The sequence below is a fragment of the Nicotiana tabacum genome, chromosome 11, assembly GCF_000715075.1.
Source record: "Nicotiana tabacum cultivar K326 chromosome 11, ASM71507v2, whole genome shotgun sequence".
In the NCBI taxonomy this organism is placed as follows: domain Eukaryota; kingdom Viridiplantae; phylum Streptophyta; class Magnoliopsida; order Solanales; family Solanaceae; genus Nicotiana; species Nicotiana tabacum.
In genome coordinates, this window is record NC_134090.1 from 100,667,272 (window position 1) to 100,683,772 (window position 16,501).

At 34.5% G+C, this 16,501-nt stretch overlaps 1 protein-coding gene across 1 annotated transcript; it reads right to left on the reverse strand.

Moving 5' to 3' along the window:
- Positions 1 to 6,641: 6,641 nt before the first annotated feature.
- LOC107786059 (uncharacterized) lies at positions 6,642 to 10,868 on the reverse strand. The gene is made up of 3 exons (XM_016607493.2): positions 10,458 to 10,868; positions 9,063 to 9,434; positions 6,642 to 7,398 (listed from the first exon to the last, which is right to left on the reverse strand). Exons 1-3 carry the CDS (start codon positions 10,731 to 10,733, stop codon positions 6,766 to 6,768), a joined length of 1,281 nt encoding a protein of 426 aa, XP_016462979.1. The 5' UTR covers positions 10,734 to 10,868; the 3' UTR covers positions 6,642 to 6,765.
- Positions 10,869 to 16,501: the final 5,633 nt, after the last annotated feature.

The window sequence follows — 16,501 nt, forward strand, 5'->3', positions numbered from 1 at the left end:
GAAGAGGCTTTTTCCTTATGAGGAACGATTTTCGATGTTTTCGCCATTTTTATACGAGTTCAGAGAAAGAAGAAGATAAAACTTATTGTTTGAAGAGAAGGTTGACAAATAGGATTTGAAGATTTAAAAAGCTTGAAGGGAGAAGAAGTTCTCTGAAGATTAGAAGAGATTTTGGAAGTAAAATTTGAGAAAATTATGAAGATGACCTATTTATAATATTTGCTATGACGGTTGAAAGGCATTAGTGGCCGACCATCAACTGGAACTAATAAATGATCTTGAGAACTATGCAAACGTGATGCCTCTATTGCTTACGTCACAAGGATGACGTCATAATTGGTCGAGGTACAAAATTGAAGGCTCAGTTCGTTTCTTCTCGTTACACACCAAGAAACGAGGGGACTATCTGTATACGGTTAAAATCGGGCTTGCCCGATTTTGCTAATTAATCAACACTAGGGGATCACATCGAGGGTCAGTATCGTAATAGATCGGGCTGTAGCACGAAGATGAGGTGTCGAGTTCAAGAATTGAGGTGTCCGTCGAGATCGAGGTCGACAGCAATCGAGACTAAGTATGACCGACTTCGAGTGAAGTGCAATAACGGAAAGGCGAGATATCCGTAACCAGTCGGAGATCACGGCGAAAATCTCGGAACAGATCAAATCAAGGTCGGTTATTTGTACTAATCATGGGATTTACTTCCGTAGTTAGAATTGTACCATAATTAGGATTCCTCTAGTATATAAAGGGGAGTCTCCATTATTTGTAGGGACCTTACATTCACGAATATCAAAGCAATATAATATTTCCCAGCATAGTTTCTTGTTCATCAGCTTATTGTGTCTTTAACTGTTCTTGCATAATTAGCTCGAGGGCTCTGTCCAGACGTTGGTTTGCACATTATTGTCAATTTCTGCTGCTTATCTTTACGTTTCTCAATTGATATTAGGTGAAATCATGTATCCTTAAAACCACATTATAAGTTTAATTGTTACTCAATTTTAGGGTAAACAATTCATAATGTCAAGCTTGTGCAATTCCTGCAATATACCCTTAAAACGTCAGTTGCACAGTACTGTTGATGCATGCCAATGGGTGATAACAAACTGGGTGGGCAAAAATGCTCTCAAAAAAATGCATACCAATGGGTGATAACTAACCCGAAGAGGATTCTTGACCTATTGACGTTGAAAGGCTTGCTTATTTAGAAAAATACAGTAGTTGTAACGAAGATGCAATATTCTACAATTTTACGTTATCGGAATGAGTCAGTGTATTGTGCTATTAGAAATTCTTCATATTTTTCGTTTGCTACAGCTCCTGGTATTACCGGAAAGCTTTCCCAAAATATTGTATCTTCTTTCTCAAACGAACAAATACGTGAGTTGATACCTTCTCTTTTTTGCCCTCATAATAGGAATTGTTGGTGGGGTTTGCATGTTGCAGGTGAAAGGCATATCTCTGCCATAGAGGCATCTGAAATGATTATATATACACAATACTTATTGCTGAAAATTCATCAGGTGGAAGAACGTTTAATAGTACGTAAAGGAAAGGCTGAATTGGTGAAAGTAAGTTTCAATGTTGCGGTAATTTTTCAATCACTGGTTTACCAGATTCTTTCTATACTTAAGTTTCTTGAGATTCAGCTATATGTTTGGTTCCATATGTCGCTGTTCATTGCACATGTGTATTTCTTATTGATTGTGGCTTGGTATAATGATAAGTTGGGATTTCACTTGGGTTTTTCTACTGCTCGATTGCTGCTATCATTGACTGGTTGGGCTCAATAGTCTTCACTCATCAGGTGTAATTTATAACATGGTGCTCTATGCTTGGCAAAGGTCAAAAAGAATTATATGTGGAGTCATGACGCCTCCTCTTCAAGCAGTAAAAGTAGCACCAGTCCTCTATCCTCATTAATGTTGCTTTACTTGAACCTTGAGAACAAGGTTCTTATTAAGGACCTATGTATTGTTATGAATCAATCCCAATATAGCCAGCATCGATGTCATGCAACTAGCTATTAGCCCGAGAAGATGGCAGAGGGCCATAATGCCTTCAAAGGTTAATTTAGGATTCAAGCCCAAGAGGTCCCATCAGGAACCGGTTAAAAGAGACTGGCGTTAACAGCGAGGTTATGCGAATTGTTATTTGGAATTTCCTCTCTCCTGGTCTCTCTCCCTCGTCTCTTTTTCTTTGTCGCTCTATCTCTCCCATTCCCTATCTTTCTGAAATTATCCTTCGATATTATTACTTTTCTGTATAATTCCATTGTTCTCAATATTTAGTTGTGGATATTGGATCTGTTACAGTTTGTTCTGGGAAATTTGGATTAAGCTTTAATAGGACTTCTTCTCCAAGAAATTTATATATCTATATAAAAGAGAGACATAGACCCGGTGATGTGGCGCATCCAGAGACCAGCATCCATATTTATCTATTTTCTCCTATTTTTTAAAAAATCTCCTTTATTCACAAATAGAAAAGGGAAAAAAACGTTTCATGTTTTCTTGCGCAGTTATTCCAAGAGACGCTTTACATTCTTGTAACTGCCAGAAAAAAAAAACGCCCGTTTCAATAACCCACCTTCCTTATTCCAGAATCTCTCACCTGCAATTGAAGCCGATGCTATCAGTTCCCCTCCTCCATTGGTAAAAAACTGCTTTCTTACCTTTCTCGTAATCGTAATTGTGAAAAATCAACACAGCCACAATATAATACATCGAATCTACAACAGACTACAAGCACAAAAAAGCAATTGGTACTTCCTTTTCTCTCCCCTACTGCTTCTTCTCTAAGAAATCTATATATCTATATAAAAGAGAGACATAGACCCGGTGATGTTGCGCATCCAGAGACCAGCGTCCATATTTATCTATTTTCTCCTTTTTTTTTTAAAAAATCTCCTTCATTCACAAAAAGAAAAGGGAAAAAACGTTCCATGTTTTCCTGCGCAGTTATTCCAAGAGACGCTTTACTTTCTTGTAACTACCAGAAGAAAAAAAACGCGCCTGTTTCAATAACCCACCTTCCTTATTCTAGAATCTCCCACCCGCAATTGAAGCCGATGCTATCAGTTCCCCTCCTCCATTGGTAAAAAACTGCTTTCTTACCTTTCTCGTAATCGTAACTGTAAAAAATCAGCACAGCCATAATATTATACGTCGAATCTACAACAGACTACAAGCACAAAAAATGCAATTGCTACTCCCTTTTCCCTCCCCTACTACTTTTTCTTCTCCTGATTTTTCCTTTCCCCTTTTCCATTTGAGAGTTCCCTTTTTTGTTCCCATTGTTCCAGCTATGCAACTTCATTAATATTTTAGTTTTATAATACACCAAAGGAGGTTAGATGTTGTTGGTAATTGTATTCTTATATAATGCACCGAAGGAGGTAATTGTACAAGCACTTATTGGCTAATTCTCGCATTGAAGCATCTTTTCCAGGTTTTAACAAACACTCTCTACCATCAAGTCTGGGTTCTCTCCTTCAACAATTGTGACCAGAGGTAATCTTACCCATTTGTGCTTTCTGATTTTAACGGCTATTCTTAATTTGTGCTTTTTTATTTTAATTGTTATTCTTAAATTTGTGCTTAATTTTTCTGGTGAAACACTTCACTTATTCGTTCTTACCGTGTTGAACAATTCACTATTTCCTCTTCTATTACGAGGATGGCCTATAGATATCTCTCTAGAAACTTCTATTGGTTCATTTACCTCGAGGTATTATATTCTTCTACTTTAAGTTTTTGTAATTTGAAAGAAAATATATGTTATGTTTTATGACTAACAGTAAGAGGTTATGAAGAGAAATCTTATGCGCATTGTGAACTATTTATACTGAAATTAAAAAAAGTATTTAGACATTTTCTCAAGTAGGATATCAAATACTCCATGTAGCATTGTATCCTTTATTCAAATTGAACATGCAGTTGATAAAAAATTATTTCTTAAAACAGAAAGTAGATTGTATGTATATATTCCCTTTTTTGTTTCTTTAGTTTAAGTGAAAAGTTGCCTCCACAAAATTTATATGCACAACTAGCATCTCTTCCTTCAGATATACACCTCAAAGGATTTTATGGTGGAATTCTTATGGTAATGTTTAATTCCATAGAGTCATCAAGGTTTCTTTTTCCTTATCTTTTTCCTTAGTTGTTATCTTTTCCCCCTCTGATGCTATAAAGAGTGATAGTTTCAGATCCATCAATCAGAATTTGACTTCCTTAAATGGTGACAATGTCTAATGTTAATTGTTGTATATATAGTGATTTAAATGGAAAAATGGCTTTGCGACTACTTATATAATACCGTTAAGAATGCCGGTGAAAGTTGATGCCCCTGGTACTAAGTTTCATAGCAATTAATGGCCTTTGAATGGTGACATTTCTAGAGTGTGTTACAAGTGGCTGCTAAAGATTTCAGCCTTAAAAATCTATGTTGGTAATGTCTCCCTCTCTTCCTCTTCTTTCTCCCGCATCTCTTTTTAAGATACGAAAAACGCATAATGGAGTTACATCAACCACCACCTACAACTAAAGATATGCTTTTAAGTAGAAACAAATAAAATACTTTTACACATGTTACTTTGTACATTGCTTTTGTAGAGTTTAGATTCCTAATAAGAATGCTTCTCATTGTAAATTTGTAGTGCTTAGCGAGTGGGTAAAGCATTCCTGAATTTGAGACCCAAGTTCAAAGAAATACCAATTCCATTTGCTACACAAATGGGATACTTGGAATCCCATTCTAACTCTCTTCTTGCTTCAAAAATTTATATGAAAAAAGGTAGAACATATAGATTACAGATTTGCAGAGATATTCTATATGCCTTAAATTTTCTACTTTTCCTGATAATATGAGTACCAGATGATTAGAGTGTTGGAAAGAATGATAGAGAAAATTACTACTGCTCATGTTGCCGAAATAAAAGAGTGAACTTTGGAGATGAAAGGACAAAATAATCAACGACTTTGAAGGCAAAGAACAGGAGAGAAGAACATGTTACATTTGTTGAAATGATGACAAACAAGTTACAGAGTTTATAGGGTTAGAAGAAGAGAATTGTAAAGCGATAAGTAGATATTTATACTTGGTGTAGTGGAGAAGTTGTTTGAAAACATGGTTCGAAAGAATACGAAGATAGAGACTGGCTTGACCATGTTTCAGCATCAGAAAGTTTATGCTTTTTCCATCCAGGAGGAGCCTGGAACCCAATTATGATCTTTTTGAAAGTGTAACATAAATATGTGTAAAAAAATGAAGAGTGACCATTCTATATATAATGCGGTTTTATACCGCGCTATACTTTAATAATGTTTTGGCCATTAAAGTATAGCGCGGTATAAAATCACGTTATAATATGTGTTTGTATTGTCACGCATAGCGCTTAAAAATAGTGCGCTAGAACTGTAGGAAAACGACACTGTCTATTTCTGAGACATTACAGGAGTAGCCAACCAAATCCTTCGCAATCCGCCGTGCACGGCCATTAGAACTCTTAAAACCTCTCTCTCTTCAAGCAACAATCAAAAATTTCACTTCAACCACATCATTTTTACCTACAAATTTCACAATCTTAGCACATCACGCTTAGCATACACTCACATTAGGTCTCGGTACGAAGAAATCGAAAGTCGTTTTATTCGTTTTTGAATCTGAAAGCATGAAGATTGGTATAGACCGTATTTGGCCAATGGAAATTCCGTTAGGGGAAGTGAATAAGAAGTTGATTAGAGGGTTAAATGGTTGTGAAATGGCGAGGTTTAAGTTCAGAAAAGGATGTATTACTTTTTATGTTTATGCTGTTAGAAGAATTGGGAATTTAGGGTTTAATTGCGCTGAAGATCTGAGATTGATTTTGCAATCAGTTGTTGAACTTAAAGATTTCTTAAAGATTTAGGGTGTATTTCTGAGACATTACAGCACGGTATAGCGCACTATTTTAAAGCGCTACGCGTGGCGGTTTTATACAGCACTATATTTTAACGGTCAAAACACCGTTAAAATATAGCGCGGTATAAAATCTCGTTATATATAGAATGGTCACTCTTTTTTTATATATATTTATGTCACACTTGTTCGAAAAGACCACAATTGGGTTCGGACTCATCAAGGAGTGGTCCAATATGACAAATTATACAAAAATTATTTATTTGCCTTTTGGGGTTTCTCCACGATAGATGCACATCAGTTCTTTATCTAAGGTAGTTATATTTGTATTAGATTCTTCACGAGAATTTCTTGATGATATATAATTTCATCATTTTTTTTTTCTCTTTCTTCCCCTCATTTTTTTCATTCATGTGCTATTGCATAGTTTCAAGGTAGAAATCGACAAGACTAAATTTGTAACATTTTTTAATTTTTTCATGTGGTTGTCTCGCCTTCTGAATTTATTTCTTTTTTTGAATTTTTTTTCCATATTTGGAAGAAGTTTAATTTAGAGTAACAAGGAATGCATGATATTGATGTATGAATTAATTTTATGTGTGGTCATATGCCGCGCGAAGTACGGACAAATTAACTAGTAATGCTATAAAACGGAGATGCTGAAAGGAATTTTACGCGGCAGATGTATAAAGCCCCATCTTAGCTAATTATTTGACCTTAATAAAAACAGCCTTCCAGTTGAGTCACTAGAAATTTCTTTATACCGTTAAGAGTAATACAAGTCAAATCCTATAACATATCCTGTGGTTTTCTATGTACAAAAATGACCACAGATCGAATACTAAATAAGCTTGCAATTGAACTTCAAGATTCTTCATCTGCTTCGTAATCTTCAAGATCTTCTTCGTCAATAGACATGATTTTAGACGCACCTTTCCTAGCAGTTCTTAGTTTAGCATTATTAGTACGAGCCTTGAACCCCAACCTTGACTTCTTGTTCACATCATGACTCACTTCATCTTCCTTTTTCAAGTCACTAGGTGGTAAGAAACAATCCGCAGATAGTCCCTTTATGTTAAAATCGATTTCTTCAATGGTCCAAACCTCTTCCATTCTTGTCCTAGTGAGTCCTTCTGAGTTCTTACCAAACCTAAATAAAGAAACAGATGTTCTTCCACCATGTGCAATATTAACACCGTCGAGAGTTCGATAATCGAGTATTAATGAGTCCATTGTTGTTTCCCAAAAGACATCATTTCCTGGGGCTTTGATTCTAAGAAGATGAGTGTCTTCAAGCTGGAGTAAGAGCCCTGTTCGTTGGCTGAAGTAACCCCAAACAGTGTGCCTCATTACTTCAACGTTGCTGCTGCTTCTTGCTTTCAGAGTTGAGGGCTCTGTTTCAAGCTTTAGTACAAAACAGTCTTCTATATTCACCGTCTTCTCTCCAATACAAATGGAATTCGAGAATAAATTCGCAACGGATTTGGGATCAAGACCCTGTTAACATGTTCAATTTCAACCAGTTTAATTTGTTCTACAAAAGCAAACTTTACTCGTTCCATATTTCTTATCTTTATTTTTTCCTGGGGGTTTTTAGTTCAGGAATTTACCATCTTCAGAAAAAATTTATATATATTGGCTTCTAGTTTGTTACTCCTTCTAATTTTATCTTATATGACGTATTTTACTATGCAAGAATTTTATAAAAGAAGACATAATTTGATAGATATAAAAAGGTACCCTTAAAACTTATCATCCAAAAATATAGTAGACATTTATGTGTCTATAATGCATTTTATTAAGTAGATATCGCAAATATAGTAGACATAAATGTTAAAAGTTTTCAAGTGTATAGTCTCATATAAAATGAAACCAAGGGATTATTAGACATTTTTCAAGCTTGCCCTACTGACCATTTTGATGGGTCATGTGATTTGTCTTTATAAAATACACTCGAGAAAAAGGAAAACCAAACATAATATAAATCTCAACACATATATGAGATTAAGTTTAATAACTCTTTATTCAAAATGGAGGCTAAGATTTGTGCGCATTCACAACGGAGAACTGATTTCTTGGTCTAGATTGCTGATCATAGAGGTTGAGGCTAAGATTCTTACACATTCAGAATAGATGCCAATTTGAGTACTCATAAAATCAATCATTGATTTGGTGGAAGGACAACTCAGGTCCGCATGGGGATATGTCCCGTTAGAGCCAGAAATAAAGAAAAAAGATAAAACTAAAGCTGTCAATGACCATGGAAATAAGTAGGTCCTACACCTCCAAAGTAAAGTAAAAAAGAACGTCAAAGAGAATTTTGATCTTCTTGATTATGATTTCACACTTCCCAAAACCCAAGTACCAGTTAAATAGATTAATCAGACACGAGGACCCACACAAAGTAAAAGAACATACATAGTTGTCAGTAGGAACAGTCAACGAATCTTGGCCTTCCCACTCATCATGTGGCAAAGAAAAAAAACGACGTATTTGGCAATTATTGTCCCTTCAGAAGAAGGATACATTTTCATGTGGAGAAATTGTCGGCCTGTTCACTTGTTATAAGCTTGTTTTAGATCATGACTAATAAAAGGAAAATTGACCATTATTCAAGGATTGAGTGAGAGAATTTATGATATATACTTTGATAGATTCAACGATTAAAAAGTTGTTAGCACTATATACCTTAATTCTTTTCGGGGTTGTTTTGGGATAGGGTATTAGAAAAAAAATAATGCAAGCATTAGTTCTATGTATTATTAATACCTTATTTGGTATATTTTTTCAATCTGTGTATAACTAAACTATACATATTATCCTATGTATAAGTAAGGAATAGAAAACTATGACATTAGTAATACCAAGGCTATTAATGCATGCATTAGTAAGGTCAAAAATAAAATTGTCCTTAAAGACCCTTAAAGCTAGAGAATATGGATGACATTTTTTAAACAACTATTTCTCTTAAAAATTATGCAATGCATTATAACTTTAATACACCACATCAAACAGTAGATAAAAAATAATATCTGCATAACTAATGCTTGCATTATTAACACATGCATTACTAATACACCATATTCAGCACTATTCTCATAGTGCTCCACCATACTGGAAGTATTAAATTCAATTGAACCCATTGATTTGAAATAAAGTACCTGTAAAGAACGACGAAGAGGCCTAGCAGGACCACGAGATGCATGGGAATTATGCCATGGAGTTTGCCTCCAAGCTACTTTACCATCACTTCCAGCACTAATTTTACACCCTGAAACCACCAGCTCTATGCTCCACAGGTCAGGTCTCTTTTGCCACAACACAAATCCTCCCATTTCACCAGGCCCATTTTTCACACTCTTAATCTTCATCATATTACCGTTGTTCAATCCCATTCCATCTCCAGCAATAAACTCAGACGCCACCATCTTTATTTTCCCCATTGCATACATACTATCAATGGAATTTAGAGCATGTTCTCCCCCTGCTGCTGCTATGTACTGTTGTACTATATATTTCGCCACTGAAGCTTCCTGAACATGTTAAAAATATACCAATTAAATAAATAAAAATATGTTCAACTAAACTTTTTAGATGATATGGTCATACAATCCAATATGATATCGGACAGGTAGAGGTTTTATGTTCTAATCTCCCTGTTGCTAATCATCCATAAAAAAGAATCCGGTTGTGAGAGAGCATGTTGAATTAACTAAAGAAAAAATTTACTCTCTAAGGGGTTAGCTGATTACAAGGTAAATTATTCATGCATTAGGAGTAATATAACTAATACGGAGCCCGCTTGGACATAAGAAATTTTTTACTTTTTTCCGAAATTTTTTCAATTTTTTCGAACTCATCGTTTGGTCATAAAATTTTTATTTTTCACTTGAAAATGCATTTTGGAACTTTTCGGAAGTTTGAAAAACTCCAAAAATGTGTTTTTTCAAAATTTTCACTCTAATTACTCACAAAACTTCATAAAAAACAAAAAATAATGTTCATGTCCAAACACAACTCTAATTTTTAAATACCATTTTACTTTAAATTTTTTTTCACTTTTTTTTTGGGAATTTTACAATTCTTATGTCTAAACTCCCTCTAATATCATGTTTGGTTGCTTTTATTAGAGGTATAAGTAATACATGGATAAGTTAACCAACAAATCTATGTATTAGTTATGCAAGGTAGAATGTGGAACAATTAATACATGTATTTATAATATATGAATTAAACAATCAAAATGACCACGCATATATATATATTTTAAATTACACATTGTATATTTAAAAAAAAAGTAAATATTGAACAAAAAATAATCTCTACATTACAATTCATAAATTACTAATCCATAAATAACATATCCTCTTCATAATTAAATCGTGCATGACTAAACCCTGCATATATAATTAAATTATGCATAACCAATTCCTACATAGCTAAATCATGTATAACTACTCCCTACTTTATTAATAGCTGCATAACTCTAACCAGCAACCAAAGGACCCCTAATAGTTTAAGCTTTAAAATAATGCTGCCACAATACTCCGACTTACTATGGGATGATCGTTGATTTTTGTGTTGAGAGAGTAGTCGCAACGGATAGGATGAGGGATCAACGGAGCTCCAACAACGCCAAGCAAGAGTTGAATCTCAGCATTTCGGCTACCAAAAACGGAAGCAGCAGACTTGTCCATGTGAGATTTGACCCCAGAATTCTTGCTCTGCCGTGCCCTGTGCTTGTTGGAAGCAAACATTTCTTCTGGGATGGGGACTTCCAGCACTGTTTCCAGCCCATCTTCTCTATCCAAGTTGGAGCACAATGTCCTCATCTGAATAATGTCAAGATAGCTAGAAAGAGAATAATAATTTTGATGAATGATTGAACAAGTGTTATATTGAAGAGAAATGGGGTAATAAATAACTTATTTTGTTCACTTGGTAGGGGGTCATTCTTGGGGTTAGGATCGAAGCGAGAAAGAGACAAGTAGACTATAGTAGAGTGCTAAAAGAAAGAGTCTAGGATTCTAAAGGAGACTTATTTAAAGTTAAACAATTGAATAAAAGGAAGGATCAACCGACAGTGGGCAGTCACAACCCGACGTGCTTTTCTTTAATTTGTCTAACGACGTGACAGCACGCATTTTTATCTCTTGTCCAGCACTTTTGACTGTTGGTCCTAGTATTATTAGGAGACTGAGGAAAAAGAATATATTGATACGAATAGTTTGCACATTGTATGCTATATTGGATGTTCGTGTTGTAAATAATTTAAAGATTAAATTTCCTACTTTATATTTATTATCTTTATTTTTTATGCCTATTAAAGGCCATGTAATTGCAATGGAAAGATACACCAAAGTGAAAAAAGAAAACACTTCTCCCTTCTTTCTATCTCTTCTTATTTACATTTTACTGCATTGCTTTTATTTTATAACACGTTATCAGCACGAAGCTCTAATTTTACTCTTAACTCCCGCTAAGTTGAGCCATATTTTATTAAGGTATGTATCATTATAATCATTTTATTTATGGCAGTATATATCATATGCTCACTGTTTGCAGATTACTTGTGCGTTTGGGCATCTTAAATAGTTTAAGTACATTGTAGTAATAAAATAACTATTTCCTTCCGTGCTCAACTCTTAGAGGACCTCAAAGTCATCAAACTAGCTATGCACTAATGTCATACTTATAATATTCATGGACTCCCTTGATCAAAACATATCTTTAAGGCATTTTGAACAATTGTGAGAAATGAATTGACAAGCAATGATTTTATAGTTTAATTACTTTATATTTATTGGAACATATAAATAATGTTAGTCACGTTCAATTCTATTAACACATATATATATCAATAATATAAAGGGAAATGAAACAAGTATGTAATTTCTACTTTATGGCAAAAATAAAATGAAATAGTAGATTGTTAACATGATATAGCTCTATTTTCATTTCTTTTACCTTAATCGTTTTGTTTTCATTAATTGTTTATTATTATAATTATTTCTCTAACTTATTCATCTTTTATTATAGTTTTCACTATGTCAAATTTATCAAAACTTGAATTTGTGGCACTTGACATCACCGGGAGGAACTATTTATCATGGGTCCTTGATGCTGAAATTCACCTTGACGTTAAAGGTCTTGAAAATACTATTATACAAGGAAATGAAGCATCAAATCAAGATAAAGCGAAGGACATGATTTTCCTTCGTCATCATTTACATGAATGGTTAAAAACTGAATATTTAACCATAAAAGATCCACTTGAATTATGGATTAATTTGAAGGATCGGTATGACCATCTAAAACTTACGGTATTACCGAAAGCTCGGTATGAGTGGATACATTTAAGATTGCAAAACTTTAAAACCGTAAGTGAATATAATTCTGCTATCTTTAAAGTAAGTTCTCTATAAAAATTATGGGGAGACACTATCATAGATGAGGACTTATTGGAAAAAACATTTTCTATTTTTTACGCTTCAAATGTGGTGCTACAACGACAATACCGTGAAAAATATTTTAAGAAATATTCTGAGTTAATCACATGCCTACTTGTGGCAGAGCAGAATAATACTCTATTAATGAAAAATCATGAAGCCTGTCCCACTGGGTCAGCTCCATTTTCGGAAGTGAATGTTGTAGCAGCATATGATAAGTTTGAAAGAAAATAAAATAATTACCGTGGTCGTGGACATGGTCGTAAATGTGGACGTGGCAAGGGGCGAAACAATTATCGTCATTATGGTGGAAATAAATTGGAGAACAATAAGGGTTCTCAAATTAATCATTCAAAAGGTAAAACTAGTATATGTCACCGATGTGGTATGAGAGGTCATTAGGCACGCATTTGTCGTACGCCAGAACATTTTGTCAAACTTTATCAAGCCTCCCTCAAGAAAAAAAATAATGTGGAGGCACACTTGACCTTTCAAATAACGATGATGAAGCAGGTCCCTCAAACAAATATGATTCTAAGGCACATCTTGCATATAAAGATGATGATTTTAAAGGCCTAACAAATATTACTCATTTAGAAGCTGGAGACTTCTTTGAGGATATTGACTGAAGAACTAATCATCTTACTGGGGAATGAAGCTATAAAAGTTGTTATTTTTATGTTTGCAACTAGTTTATTTTTCTTGAGTGTATTTTCCTAATGCATCACGTGTTGCTAGTTTCTACATTCCTAATGTATTTCTTAATGTTTTTTTTCTGCTTTTCTTTCATATTTCTTATGATGTATTATTTGTCTTTTTTTTATGAAGAATATGAAAATTCCCCGGTCTTCAATTGGACTCAAGATTAATAAAGATGATATATGTCTTCTGGATAGTGCTACAACACACACTATTTTAAAAGATAAGAGATATTTCTCTTATTTGATAATGAAAGAAGCGAATGTTAATACAATATCCAGTAGTACAAGATTAATTGAAGGTTCTGGAAGAGCCAATTTATTACTACTAGGAGGAACAAATTTGGCTATTGATGAAGCACTATATTGTAGTAAATCTCAAAAAAACTTATTAAGTTTCAAAGATATTCGCCAAAATGGCTATCATATTGAGACTACAAATGATGAAAAGATTGAATATCTTTATATTACTACAATAATGTCCGGTAAGAAATATGTACTTGAAATGTTACCTGCTCTTTCCTCCGGCTTATACTACACAAGTATTAGCAGGATTGAAACACATGTCGTAGTAAACGAGAAGTTTATTAATCAAGATAATTTTATTATTTGGCATGACCGATTGGGCCATCCTGGTTCTAATATGATGCGTAAAATAATTGAGAATTCACATGGACATGCAATGAAGAATCAGAAGATTCTTCAATTTAAGGAATTCTCTTGTGCTGCATGTTCTCAAAGAAAATTAATTATTAAACCATCAACTATTAAAGTTAAGATGGAATCCCCTACATTTCTAGAACGTATACAGGGTGATATATGTGGGCCCATTCACCCTCCATGTGGACCATTCAAATATTATATGGTTTTGGTAGATGCATCTACAAGATGGTCACATGTATACTTACTATCAACTCACAATATGGCATTTGCGAGATTGTTGGCTCAAATAATAAAGCTAAGAGCACAATTTCCAGATTATGCAATTAAGATAATTCGTCTTGATAATGCTAGTGAGTTTACATCCCAAGCCTTTAATGATTATTGTATTTCAACTGGGATAACAATTGAGCATCCGGTTGCTCATGTTCATACACAAAATGGTCTAGCAGAATCATTGATCAAACGCCTCCAATTAATTGCTAGACCAATGCTTATGAGAACAAAACTTCTCATTTCAGTATGGGGTCATGCTATTTTGCACGCAGCAGCACTTGTGCGGATAAGGCCCACAAGTTATCATAAAGTCTCCCCATTGCAATTGGCGTTTGGTTAGAAGCCAAATATTTCCCATCTTAGGATCTTTAGTTGTGCGATATATGTTCCAATTGCTCCACCACAACGCACAAAGATGGGTCCTCAAAGAAGGTTGGGGATATATGTTGGATATGAATCTCCTTCTATTATAAAATATCTAGAGCCGATGACTGGAGATTTATTTACGGCAAGATTTTCTAATTGCCATTTTGATGAATCAGTATATCCAACATTAGGGGGAGACAATAATTAGTTGAAAGAGAAGATAGATTGGAATGCATTATCATTGTCTCATTTAGATCCTCGAACAAATCAATGTGAACAAGAGGTTCAAAAGATTATTCATTTACAAAATATTGCAAATCAAATGCCAGATGCATTTACTGACCTACCAAGGGTGACTAAGTCACATATTCCAGCTGTTAATGCTCCAATTCCAGTTAATATCCTGGCAGGACAATTAATTAAAGCAAATGAGTCTAATCCATGCTTGAAACATGGTAGACCAATCGATTCTAAAGATAAAAATCCTCGAAGAAGAAAAGGAGCAAGTGATCAAAGTGAACATAACACAGAGGTAGTGGCTCAAGAAGAGGCCCAAGACGTAACAAATGATAAGACCTTAGTGGAGGTCCAGGTACCTGAAAATAATGAGAATGAAGAGATATCAATAAGTTACGTCTCAACCGGGAAAACATGGAACCGAAATAATATTGTTATCGATAACATTTTTGCTTATAATGTTGTTGTTGAAATAATGCGACAAGATGAGGATCTTGAACCAAAATCTGTCAATGAATGTAGGCAGAGAAATGATTGGCCAAAATGGAAAGACGCTATCCAGGCAGAGTTAACTTCACTTGAAAAATGTGAAGTCTTCGGACCCATAGTTCGAACACCTGAAGGCATAAAGCCAGTAGGGTATAAATGGGGTTTTATGAGAAAACGAAATGATAAAAATGAAGTCGTTAGATATAAAGCGCGACTTATGGCACAAGGGTTTTCCCAAAGGCCTGGAATTAATTATATGGAGACATATTCTCCTGTAGTGGATGCCATCACCTTCAGGTATCTCATAAATATGGCAGTGCAAGAAAAACTTGATATGCATCTAATGAATGTTGTTACAGCCTATTTGTATAGATCATTAGACAACGAAATTTTTATGAAATTACCTGAGGGATTTAAAGTGCCAGAAGCATATAAAAGTTTTCGAGAAACTTGTTCAATAAAGCTTCAAAAATCTTTATACGGATTGAAACAATCAGGTCGTATGTGGTACAATCGCCTGAGTGAATACCTATTGAAAGAAGGGTACAAGAATGATCCAATTTGTCCTTGTGTCTTTATAAAAAGGTCTGGATCTGAATTTGTTATAATCGTCGTGTATGTTGATGATTTAAATATCATTGGAACTCCTGGGGAGCTTCCAAAAACAGTAGACTGTTTGAAGAAAGAATTTGAAATGAAAGATATTGGAAAGACAAAATTTTGTCTTGGTCTACAAATTGAGTATATGAAAGATGGAATATTTGTCCATCTATCAACATACACCGAAAAGATTTTAAAATGATTCTATATGGATAAAGAACATCCATTGAGTACCCCGATGGTTGTGAGATCACTTGATATAAAGAAAGATCCATTCCAACCTCATGAAAATGATGAAGAGCTTCTTGGTGCCGAAGTACCATATCTTAGTGCAATTGGGGCATTAATGTATCTTGCCAATAATTCCCGACCAGATATAGCTTTCTCAGTAAGCTTATTGGCAAGATTTAGTTCTTCGCCAACACAAAGACACTGGAATGGTATTAAACATATATTCAGATACCTCCAAGGGACCATTGATATGGGTTTATTTTATTCAAATGAATCCAAGCCATCATTGATTGGTTATGCAGATGCAGGATATTTGTCTAATCCACACAACGGTCGATCTCAGACAGGCTATTTATTTACAAGTGGAGGTACAACCATATCATGGCGTTCGACAAAACAAACTATGGTTGCTACTTCTTCAAGCCATGCAGAGATAATAGCCATTCACGAAGCAAGTCGAGAATGCGTTCGGTTGAGATCTATAACTCAACACATTCAGCAAACATGTGGTTTTTCTTCAAAAGAGAATATTCCAACAATATTGTATGAAGACAATGATGCATGCATAGCTCAATTGAAAGGAGGATATATCAA

Coding starts and splice junctions, on each gene's coding strand:
- LOC107786059 (XM_016607493.2), bottom strand. CDS start 10,733: ATGAGGACATTGTGCTCCAACTTGGATAGAGAAGATGGGCTGGAAACA. Junction 9,435..10,457: donor AAATCAACGATCATCCCATA/GTAAGTCGGAGT, acceptor TAACATGTTCAG/GAAGCTTCAGTGGCGAAATA. Junction 7,399..9,062: donor CTCTTCGTCGTTCTTTACAG/GTACTTTATTTC, acceptor ACATGTTAACAG/GGTCTTGATCCCAAATCCGT.